At 43.5% G+C, this 12,384-nt stretch overlaps 1 protein-coding gene across 3 annotated transcripts in view; it reads right to left on the minus strand.

Annotated features, from left to right (window-relative positions):
• GRIA1 (glutamate receptor, ionotropic, AMPA 1) overlaps positions 1-12,384 on the minus strand; it is a 119,724-nt gene that overhangs the window by 34,437 nt on the left and 72,903 nt on the right. For all 3 annotated transcript variants that reach the window (XM_010131016.1, XM_010131015.1, XM_010131017.1), the window contains 5 exons: positions 8,019-8,180; positions 6,704-6,871; positions 3,012-3,116; positions 1,695-1,805; positions 532-738 (listed from right to left, as the gene is read on the minus strand). In XM_010131016.1, coding sequence (XP_010129318.1) covers positions 532-738; positions 1,695-1,805; positions 3,012-3,116; positions 6,704-6,871; positions 8,019-8,180 — 753 coding nt within the window. The remainder of the gene's footprint in view (positions 1-531; positions 739-1,694; positions 1,806-3,011; positions 3,117-6,703; positions 6,872-8,018; positions 8,181-12,384) is intronic.

A 12,384-nucleotide genomic window follows, 5' to 3' on the forward strand; every position in this document is an offset into this window, starting at 1 on the left:
CCTACAAAGGAATATTAGACCCCTCTGAAGGATGACCTAAATACCACAGGTTGCAAACTACCAGACCAAACCAGGTTTAGAAGTGTAGGGTGCAGGTGTTTATCTGAAAAGATGGAAATGAGTGGCTAGACAGAAGGTAGTCTAATCCTACTGTTCACCAGTCGTCTGCTGAGTGTTTGAAATCTCATCCTTCTTTCATCCTGCCATTATCATGCAAATACAAAATAGACTAAAATTTAGAGATTCTACCCATGGGAAAGTTTGACCTTTCAGTACTTGTTCTTCCAAAAATTGAAAGAAAAAGAATTTTGGAGTTGTTGAAAGGGAATATTTTGACATTTTCATAGGCACAAAATGTGCTGCTCCTTCCTAAATTAAAATGTTTTACTTGGGCTGATTATTCACATTATCAGAGCTGCAGCCCTCCACACAGCTCAGGCTGACGGAAGGTAAAGCTCCTTCTTACCGTAGGGCTTGAATGTGTTCTCATGTACTAAGAGCTAAAGGCAACGGGGGAGGTCGGAAACTCACCCCATAAACAAGTTCTCCCACCATGCCGTTCCACGTTTTGGTGTCAGGGTCCCGGGCTCCATACTTGCCATCTCTGACAATCTCCAGCCTGTAGTGGTAGCCAACGTGCTTTGCGATCTCAGCCGCGAGCTCCACACAGTAGCCTTCGTACCTCTCGTTACCTTCAAACTGGTTGGCGTTCTTCTTGAGCATCACATATGGGTCTTCCTGGCACAGAGAAGACCAATATTGAGCCATGTTCCATGTGCATGAGACGCACATCACGGGCTCAGACTAGAGCCCCGTGTGCAGCTGCTGGTCCCCTTGCAAAGGTCTAGTTTTGTGTTCTTGGACCGAAGGGCACAGTCAACACACAGTGTGCTTATTTTAGAAGGGAAGAAGTGCGATTTTTTTAGCATCTTCTATTTATTGATGCAGAATCTGTGTGCAGCTTCTGCAGTGACGGACCTGAGGGGAATGGAGTAGCCGGGGGGAATTTGGGCAACAAACCTTTCAGTGCAGTTCTGCAGAGGTTTTCTAGTGCACCCGAGCTGTGAATTTTTAAAGGCGTATCTGCCTGTGTGGGTGCGGGCAGAATCAAATCTGCTGGACAGGAGAAAGCCTTAAGATGTTTAACTCAGTTTGAGCACTGTGTCTCCTTGTAGACTCACAGTAAGCATTTAACAAACAAGTTAGTAAAATTTCGTGTTTCTGCAGGGTAAGCGTATACAATGACACAATGCATGATACCATACATTACGGGGTACCTATTATTCCTTCGTGATTATAGTGGAGATTTGTTTTTAAAGCTATGATTCAGCCTCTCTGCACAATACAGCCTATCCTTCCCCAAATTGCAGCCCCCATTCTGTGGGCTAAATACAAAGCACAGGTATAATGTTCCTAATTTACGTATGTGATGCCTCTACTATCTTGTCATAATCTTTTGTATTTTCTACACTCAAGCATGGGAGCTCTTTAATACCTATTTAATTAGCCACAACAATTTTCAGATACCTTTATGGACCCGGCAGGAAACAGTAAGTGCTGTTATTATTATTATTATTGTTATTGCTATTATAAAAATGATATAGTACAAAAGAGGGCACATGAGGGAGAAGTGGGAGTCTGCACATCAGGGACATGGGGAGAAGGAGAGCTGTGATGGAAGCCACAGCACTTACTAGGATAGTTGTGACTATGTAAGTCCTGTTCTGGAGGCTTGTAGACTCATTGCCGCTTTGAGTGTCTACGGCTACTGGAACCAACTTCTCATCTTCATTCCAATAACCAATCTGCCAAACACAAAACCAGGATATAGCATTGATATCTTTTTGTAATATTAACCAAGACATAGTAGCAGTGTCATCCAAGCAGGCTCAGCTCTCTCTATATGTTCTTGCCCAACCAGAGATCTCTCCCGAGTCTTGATGTCTTTTGCCGAGGGGCCCGGGAACTTCTCCATCCCACCACGCCTCCAGCCTGAAAATAACGTGCGTGAGACGCTACAGTAGCCGAGTGCTTGTGTGTACAGAGAAACATTTAGCACACAGCACGCCAAGAGTTCACACTTCCTCGTGTGTCTTCTGAATATTTTTACGATGGTGAGCACGTCTGCTGCATGTCCAGATGCTACAGGGTGATAAAATGCTGCCTTGCAGCTGAAAGCCTACACGAACACAGGACTGACTATAAGGACATCTTGAGAAAGCAACACAAAAATTCAAGTGAGAAAAAACCTAACCCTGGCCAATGTCAAAAAGTTTAGGGTTATGAATAAACTGAACAGTTGTAATGGAAAGAACTCTCATGTTAAGTCGTTCTGATTAATAATCAGGGATTTGGGCTGATCTGTCACTGTTTGCAGATAAAGCAGAGCTCCACCGAGTATCACTAGGAAGATCATTCTTGAGGTTATCCACTTTGAAGGCTTGACTCTATAAGAGGTTTTCCATCACCTTGTGTCAGTATGAAGTTGTCAGAGCTATGCTCATGTGAAAGTAATTTCTTATCACAGTAAATGGGAAAGGGTATTAACACAGGGCATGACCAGGATCCTGCTGATGGCAGATTAGAGATCACAACAGCTCAGGAGAAAAAACCCACACGGGCTTCTCATCTCTCTTCATTGCACAGACAAAATGAGAGTGAGGAAAGAGCTGCCAAAGTTTTGCCCTAGGACAACATAAGTGGAGACACGTGTGTTTGTTTTGCACCTCTAACCTGGTGGATCTAAGGTACAATAAGCATCGTGGCAGTGATGTACGTCTTCCAAACAAATGTCATTTTTGTCAGTAAACACACAGCTAAATCGAGACATTTAGCCATTCTGCTTCTTCTCCCCTTGACTGTCTCCCGATTGCCAGCTTCTTGAAGTTCAGAGCCCCAAACTGGACATAATACTGAATTTGTCCTCTTATGTCTGTTGAGACCTAACCACGCTGTAACTCAAACACTGGGCTGGTGCCTGACACAGGATCTCAGGTTGCTCTCTACTTTACCTTTCTGATTCCATCATGTTTCATCTCAATCACATGGAGGGTGTAGTTGGTCCTCCGTCCCTTCTCATTAAACTGAACGTTGCCAGACAATCCTTCAAAATGGACCTTAAAGACATAAATTTCAATGAGGAGAGCAAACAGATGAGCATCCCACACGCTGGTGATACGGCAGCAGTAAGAGGCGAGGGGAAGAAGGATGGAGAGTGCAGCTGTGTCTCTCAGATGTGCACAGGGGAGATAGGACATCTCTCTGACACTGGGCTTTAGCTTAGGTCCACTCTCTACTGTGTGCCTGGCCGCATGCACAGCCTTCCTCTCAACTTACCCTTTCTTTTAAAAACCCTTTCTCTTAAAACCCAGTGGTCTATTACTGAGCTCAGCGATGCGTAAGAGCTAGATTGTGTGTGTGAGTCCATCACCTCTAGGGATGTGACAGTGAGCTAAATCAGGTCTGAACTCCTTGGGTTTTGTGTTTGCTCATGTTCTCTAAATCTGACCCGCAGTCAGGATTTGGTAAAGAATTTGTCAGTCCGAATCAGGAACTGTACTGGGAGAAAATCCGAAACTGTGGCCACAGCTCCCAGCTGCCGCCTTTCAACAGAGAGAAGTCTATCACTTAACAAGCAAATCAAATTACCTCTGCACCGGCCTAATAAAGCCTGACAGTTTGGTATTGTAAATGAGATTTTCATAGGAAAGTCTGAATCGTAATTCTCTGCTGATAACACTGCTGAGCTGAAGAGCGTGGCTCATGTCTTATCGCACATCCCGACCTTCTCCTCTCAGTGTGGCCATTTGGCTTGTTGCAAAAGTACCCAGCCTGGTGCGGAGAAGGGGTCCCAGTTGGAGTCACATACGATATGTGGGGACCAGGCAGCAGGGACAGGGAACACAGGAAAAGAAGTGCAAGTTTGGGTCACTATAGAGAGAACACAGAGAACTTGTGTGACCCGATTGGGAACTAGAGGTTTGTTCTCAGCATTTCCACTTGCTTTGGACAAACCTGCAACTGAAGTCTTCCCACATGCAAAATGGAAATAGGTATTTACTGTCTTTTTAAGTGCTCTGAGATCCTCAGAATAAAGACCTATGCTGAAGAAATGAGGATATGTCATTATAGAAGAAAGCTGTTGCTAACCTGCTTAAAACGTGTTTGTTTTTCAGCTATTATCATAAAGGTTTGTCATGAAAATGAACATCTGCCAGTGTTTTCTGAAGCTCCTTCAAGTCAAGAGGTAATCCTGGTGACATTTGGAGAAAGACCCTTTTCCCTTCTCACAGGACACAATGGACCCATACATGATAGCTGCACTAGAAAAGCACCATTGTCCTAAGCGCTCCTGTGCCTGCTTTTCCACGGCCCCTTCGTTTTTCTTTTCAGGTCCTGACCGATCTGAAGCTCAGCTCATGGGTGCTCATGCTTTGTAACTTCATATGCACTAAAAGGCAGGTGTACCTACCAATTTCTTCTATCTGAATGAGCGAAATCTTAATCCTGTGATACCCATAGGGCACTGAAATGGCAAAAGGAGTCTCTGCCATCCACCCTGGAGGCTGCAGCACAACATTTCCATCACTCGCCATCGTCTGAGACCCCCTAAATTGCTACAACATACAGTGAGGATTGATTTCAACAGTGCTAAGCACCAGTAAAGTCAACTGGAGACATAAGCATTTAAGCACATTTGTTTACAAGGCATGGGTATGGAGTTCTTTTCTGGGAGAGCTGGGGGAGACTGATGCTGCCGTAGACTTTTGCTTTACAGGGTTAGTCAGCAGTTAGAGACTAAGCTACCTGCTCACTGGTTGTGCTAACCAAATAATGTTAACAGAAAAGTCATCGTAATCTTTTCGAAGTACATCTGAAACCTCAGTGCACTAGTTTAAAGCAACATTTTATGGGACTTCTCCTGGGAAAATAAGTCATTCTCTTTAATAAAAGACAACGAACACATTTTGCTGAAATGTGTTAAATTTCTGGTTTTGAAATATTGCAGAATGTTTCAAATTGCTTTTCCTCTTTGCCTCTGCCATCCATGACTCCTTCCTACACTACACAGAAATAAGACAGTTCAGGAGCTTGTTCCAGGCATTTGAGAAGAAATAAGTAGAGAACGCTTTTGCTTTTAAAGAGCTTACAAAATTTTAGGCATTAGCAAAGGGGAGGAAAAGAGAAAGCACAGAGTGACTAGCTGTAAGAATTGCCCTAATTGTGAGTCTTTACGAAAAGGAGAACTCAAGCCTTCAAAATAATCGTAAGTTCTTCTATTTCCATCTGCCTCTTTCTTGCTACAATACTAAATGCTGGGTGATTATTCAATTCATAGTTCAAACTTCCCTAGGAGACATTTTCCCTGTCAGAACCTTCTGATTTTGACCGTCACAACCGAACTGGTCAAATCTTTTGAAAATTACAGTTTTTCAACAGTAAATAACAACTTTTGCAAATAACTCTTCATGTTCTTTGTCCCAAATTACTACAGTTGAAAAAATAAGTTTTGAAATTGCTTTAATGAAGAGATGAGGAAAATTCAGAGGAGATTTTCCAACATGAAAAATTGTATGTACTAGCCAAGTCTGATTTTGATATCCTGTTCTCATAAATTCGATAAAAGAAAATGCTTGAGAACCCATTGTTCATCAGAAGTCTTCCAAGTACTTCATGTATATTAGGTAACCGATCTCCCTAATGCATCAAGGAGGCTGATTTTATTATAAGGTTTTGGAGAAGTTATGACAGTGATTCGCCCAAGGTCATACAGCGAGTCAATGACAAGCTTGGGAACAAATTATACCCAGGCAATAAAATCAAATCAGATGCAAGATTTGGTTTTAAAGGAATTGTTGTTTACCAGTAAGCCAAAACCAAATCAAAACTGAATACCTGGGGAAATTTACATATGATGCAAATTAACCAAATTTTCTTCTTGTCTTCTGCACAGATAAGGAAAGAAGGTGGGATAAGCTATATTTGGATAACACTGAACTAGCAGTATTTGCAAGGAAACCATCTATTTTCACCTGAAAAAAGAAAAATGCTAGAAATGAATGTCAGCCTGGAAAGTTAATGAAATTTAAAAATATTTTACCTTCCTAAGTCTTTGATAAGAGTGTATTGCTCGCTCTCACTGTAAGTTCCATGTAGTATTTTACTTTATTAAAAAATCCAAAGTTTTATGCAGCACAAAAAAGCAAGATTACTGGATCTCTAAATGGCTGTTATTAAGCCTTTTATGAATCCTCACAGTATGAAACAAGCTATAATCTGGCCTTTGAGAACATTTTGATGACAGCCAACACATAAGGTTTCGAGGTTCATTAGCAGTCTGGAACTGATGCTGAGTTCACAGCATCAAAGGAGCTACTGAAAACATGGTCTGAGCAGGTCTCTCTCAAGGGAAGGGGAAGATAAAAACAGAGACCCAGGCTTTTATGGGATAATATTTTGGCTTTTCCATCCCAGAACTCCAACAGGAACTAGAGAAGGCAAGGACATGCCAGGTGATACCAGGAGAGCAGTTTGCTGGGTGCAACTCTGAACTTTTTAGGAGACCTGGCTCTAATCTGGAAGGATCAGCTCCTCATCCTGACTGAGCCATTTAAGAGTTTCTGCTGCTTACCCCCCCTCTTCCCCCACCCACAGGCTACATTCAGCCATCCTTGCAAGTTCATGCATCAGCTGGGTTTCAAACCTGCTGCAGCGCTCTCTGGATGTCGATGCCTTGTCCCCAGGGCACGGCTGGGTTGGCAAGGCAGTCCCCAGCGTTACCACGACGGGAGATGTCGATCCGCTGCCTCCGCAGGTTCTGAAATGCCTCGGCCATCACCCGGACCCCGTCGTACGTTAGGGCTGATGTGTACTAGAAAGGGAAGAGGAGTTGTACATCGCCCGTTAGGGTGAGCTGACCTTGGGCATGCTACACTGGTTCACCTCATGGCAGCTTTTCAGATGATGTGCCCTGTTCTCATCGTTCCATCTACAAAGTTCAACAGTCTCTTGCTCCCTGTAATCAACTGTCCTGTTGATTCATGAAAGTTGTTGCCTTGTCTCCCAGAGGATGGGAGAGTGAAAGAGATGCTCCTGACGTGGTTAAGGATGGCTCTGCTTTGCCTTTTGTTCTTCTAGCCCAGCTGCCTTCAGACTGCACTCCCTGAAGAGGACTCAGCCTTAAAAGCCATTGACCTGTTACCTGAGTCTTTCTGTTTAACTGCAATCAGTGACCTGAGCTTTTAAGGAATACGTTATACAGAGTAAATATGAGATATGGGAATCAAATAACAAGTGACCCTTTCTGGTCACAGACAGAGGCCAGAGAAACTCTGCAAAAGATGAGTTTATTGAAGCAGAAATTTGTAACAGAAACTCGTGTAAAACTCTGGCATGAGTGGTAGCTGCTAGAATTAATTCCTTTTCCTACGAGCATCTACTGATTTATTTGTTTGCAACTCTCTTTAACTAATACTTCCAAAGTTGATACTTCTATTGCTGAGTGTTTGTCACAAGTGTATTTGTTTTCAAATGTCTGATCGAAAAAAACAACAACCCATCTTCCCCGCCCCTTGACAGCTTCGGGGTCTTCTGTATGCGGAATTAAAATGTATTTCCCCTCTGCTGTACACACTGATTCAGAATGCTCAGAAAGAACATTTGGAAAGGCTTTATTATCACTGGATATGTAGTAAACAAGTCAAAGGCTAAGGAGTTAATGAGGATTTTTCTTTTTCATAAACCGAAATTTAAGAGATGTTTAATCCTTAGCTTTGAGGAGGGTAAAAATTGGAAGACTGAGTAAATACACTAACTCACGTATTTCTTACCAAGCAGAAACTCCCACCTAGTAGAATTTAGACAATGTTGAGGCACCTGGAACTGATTATGTTCATAATTATGTTAAGTGACAGGTTTTCAGAGTGAGATTAAAGAGCCCTGTGCAACAACAAAGAGGTGAGAGCAACTTTTACTGAGCCAGATGAAACCTAAATTAAATGGGTTTTTATACCACTTGCCTTTGGCCTCTTCCAGTCCACACGAGGATGCTCCCTGGCATCATTATTCCTCCACTGCTGCATGATCCTGGCGGGAACAGCATCCGTGTAATTCACCAGCTGGAAGCCAGTTACGTTGGCTCCGCTCTCCCTGAATTTGGTCAGGTCAATATCCATGAATCCCTAGTACAGAGGAGAAACAGGGAAAGCTCATCAGAGGAACATGGGGTAGATAAGAGGAAGCCCGTCTATGCGCATGGCAGCCAGCTCAGGAAAATCTCTTCCCTCTCTCAGGTAAGGTCCAATTCGAGAGAGGCACCACTTCAGCCGCACTGTGAACTTACCTTTCTCACAGGCTCTGAGCTGAACATTTGCTGCACTTTCCACCCAGGAACACAAATAATCATATCCCTAACAGCTCATTTGCAAGGAAGTTAGGAGGATAACGGAAAATTATATCCCAAATACTGCTTGGGTGAAAAGAACAAAATTCTCAAAATGCGTTGGAAAGAATTAGTCACGCAGCTCTAACTTTTACACAGAATTATTCACCCAGCTCTGAGTTTTACGCACTCAATCACCAATATTGACTCTTTTCAAGTCACAGTTTGTATGGAAAACCAAATCTTAAACCACGAGCTTTCTGCAGATCAAGAAGTGGTCAGTCAGCTTGTCAAAGGAGTCTGTCTATTAGAAGAGCCACTTTAGAGGATTTACTGATTTGGGAGAAAAAGGGTACTGCTTTGAACTCCAGCTAACTAATGAAATACATTTAATTTCTTTATAGTTCTTCCCTACCTCTTGCCCACTGCATGCGATGAACACAATTGTTCAAATACACACGTGTATCAGGGTGGGATTGTAGCATTAGTCACTCCCCTCGAGTCAGAGGCAAAAAATAATTGGATATACCCTGCGAGCAATATGGAGAAGAGGCCAAGGTAATTTTTTGGTCTCCCAGCTTTGATCGCATCCCTTCAGCACCGCAGCTATGCCAAACATTTTACTGTGCCTCCTTGCACAACGCAGGTGCTTGACCAGAGACTGCCCTTCTGCTTGGGCTGCTGTGTGTGGGACAGGCTGAAGTCTGGTGCTTTTTCTTTTGGAATAGAAGCACAAGAGATGTAGTCAAGTATTTTCACTAGTACCATCAGAACTGTAACACACGAGGGAAAATGGCTGAGAGGGATGTGCACAGTGCAATCACTTGATGATAGAAGAGCTCGCTTGAGCTCTGCCTTGCCTCTGCCCTGCCAGTGCGTGTTCTCTGCAGGCTCCTTCTCGACCTGCCACTGGGTTTCTCTCCCTTGCTTGATGATGATGATGAGAGTTAAAAAAAGCCAAGCGACATTATTCGCAGGAGACACCGGCTAGGTTCCCAAAACGGTGCTCTCTGTGCACAGGCTGAGGAAGTTAATTAGCTTATGAACTTCCAAGACCAGAATCAAGCTGTTAGATGGAAACCTGGTCTGGGAACAGACAGCTTGCAAGGAAAAGGCTAAACTGCCCTCTTACATCAGTGTCAGACCAAGGGAGTCATAAGCGTCTGAAAAATTACTTCAAAGACTTTTCCCCAGCTTTTCGTAAGCAATTTGGCATCCATTTACAAGGCTGAGGATTGGATATAGGTATACAAATGCTCTAAACAGATGATTTGTTTTGCTTCAAAGTGCAGTGATTTAGGTGAGCAACCAAAATGATATTTTGTGTGTACGTATTCCTCAGAATGCTGGTTAAACCTACATCAATCTTGTTTGTAATTGCTAGCGTAGGGGTTTCGGAAAGCCAGAGCTATGATTAATGAATGGAAAATGCAGCAGGATAATTGTCCCTGACATCTTAATGCATTTCAGGCCAAGAGGTTTTTGACACGCAAAGCTCCTAAGGTTCAGTGAGAGGGACCTCACAGGTTGCCAACTGGTTATTCATGGCTAGGACCAAATTACATTGACATTTTGCTCCTGGGAGGTACTCAGGGGAAAAAGATCTGTCAAAAGAAACTACTACACAGCAACTTGAAGCTTGTGCCACCAGCTCCTCCTTGGAAGGCCTGCAAAGGCATGAAGAAAAGCCAAAGTTCACAACAGTGTTTGACTGAGATATCTGGTGTATTTAGCCCCCATCGATAAGCAGATTTAAAAGGGAAAAGTCAAAAGAAGATGATGACACCGGAGATGAGACAGCAGTGGTTGAAAACACTGTCTTTCACCGTTTTCCTCAAACCAAACCATTCTGAAACTGAAGCAAGTATTCAACGATATTCATCAGGATTTTACATAAAATTTTATAATAATCTGAATAGACAAAAGGAATCATTTCTTCCCAAAGATTGCATTAATTTTTCCCCACTGATTTTTGACACATTTCAGATTCTCTAAAACCTGTGGAGACTTCTGAAGATTTTCCATTTGTTTAAGGCAGTTGGGACCACAGAGGATGTCATTAACCTTGAACACATCTTTACATTTTGGCTATTAGCAACTGCTGAAATAACTGTTTTCACCTGTTATCCCTCCCCCACATGCCCCAGTACAAGGTCAGTGTAGGAATGGTACTAATTACAGAGGAATTTTAATCACTGCACCACTGAAATCTGCTCAGAGCAGGTCCGGGTGACACCACAGCCAATGAATTGGGAATACCAGAGGCCAGATATTTTAGAAAATAATTCCCAAAGGAGGCAAATTCTCACTGGCTGACATAAACCCAAGGAAATATCAAATGTTATGCAAACTGTCTCTTGAAAATGTTTCTATCAACAAAGTGGCATCAGGCTTATCTCTCTAGAACATCAGTTATTGCTTGTGAAAAATTTGAGAACAAGGGAGTTACAATATTTGCAAGTAAAGAAGTCATCAGTCATCTGTCACCTTGTACTAAGTATAGCCCCATGTTGCAAAAAGGGATCTTTAATATAGTTTTCAATTGACCATGTTTTGAAAACAGAAAATAAATTGTTAAAAATCGACTAAGGAAAGACTGCAACCCCCTACTGAGGGGCAGCAGAAGCGCTTTCGCAGCAATGGGTTTACTATCAACCAGGGTGGGAAAGAAACAGCATAGAAATGCTTCCCTACGCCATCCTATCAAAAAAGCAAGAATCGAACAGTGATGGAACGACATACTCCATGGGATCTCTCTGGTTTTGAAAACTGTTTCAAATATTTGCCTATGAATATTGGAAAAATCTCGCTCTGCAGCCACATTCTGAAGCACAGTGGGCTGTTCAGGGAAATGAGTTGAGTCCCTGGAATTTGGTGGTATGTGACTTTCTTCAGGCCCTTTAGACCTGAACCATTTGGGATGTATCAGTTGGACATGCAGGTATCTGGCTTCATCCCCACCAGACAGCATTGCCAGTCCCCCTGGGAGGAAGAGGAGGAATACACGAACTCACGCTGCAGGCCAGGTGCTGCACCAGCACCCATGGCAAAGCAGGCGCAGTGGGACCCAGAGGCAACACGGAGCTCCCCAGGGTCCCTGCCCAGGACGTAGGAACTGCAGGGGAGACAACACTTCTGCAGGCACGGTTCCCTCTGGGAACCATCAAAACCAGGCTGGAAGGGACATGGCGTCAGCCAGCACACCCCCTGCCCTACTGCAGGATTAGCTGTCCCTTCAATTTAAAATCACTTTGCAAAATCATCTCGGCAAACCAGAGAATACAGCCTTCTGCATGCCTGGAAAACGCCTGGCTCCCTCTGAATGCCATCGAGTTAGCGGTCTGACAATAATCCACAAAAATCTGGACCCATCCGTGCTGATGGGCTGAGACAGCCTCCCTCCTCCACGTCTGCTCTGACTCACAGCATCTGCAACACACAGTTCGAGCAACAGCCAGGCTCAGTTCAAAGGAGGAAACTTGCTCTTTAGCCCGTTCCACGGTCTCTTCTCTCTGCATTAATGAACCTTGCAAAGCGATTACACGCAGAAGTCCTGCTGCTAGTAAATAATATGGGCAGCTGTCACAGACCTCATGCCTGCAAATGGAAAACAGAACGGTACTGGGAAGGGGATTTTCCTTGTTCTGTTTTCCTTGCTGCATCTGTTCTTTATGCTCTTCTTAAACAGAAAACAGTTTTCAGCCAAAGGTTGTTTTACTGTCCCACTAGGTGCCCTGGTTGTTGGGAGAGGTGTCAGCTTGTCACACATTTATATTCCTCTCCACCACTTGTGGGCTCAGTCATCAAAGGAAATGCATAATTCAGGAAGACTGATGACTTGAAATGGGCTTTATGAATCCATCTTGATTAACTGGCCCACGAAGGCTCTGCCTTGAAAAGAAAGTCCCCCAGAAATGAGCCAGCTCCTTATTTACACCCCGAACACCATGAGGAGTCAAGACATTGAGTGGGCAGAGCAGACAGCCGTCAGATGGCGTAGGGAA

The sequence above is a fragment of the Buceros rhinoceros genome, unplaced genomic scaffold (assembly GCF_000710305.1).
Source record: "Buceros rhinoceros silvestris isolate BGI_N320 unplaced genomic scaffold, ASM71030v1 scaffold6092, whole genome shotgun sequence".
In the NCBI taxonomy this organism is placed as follows: domain Eukaryota; kingdom Metazoa; phylum Chordata; class Aves; order Bucerotiformes; family Bucerotidae; genus Buceros; species Buceros rhinoceros.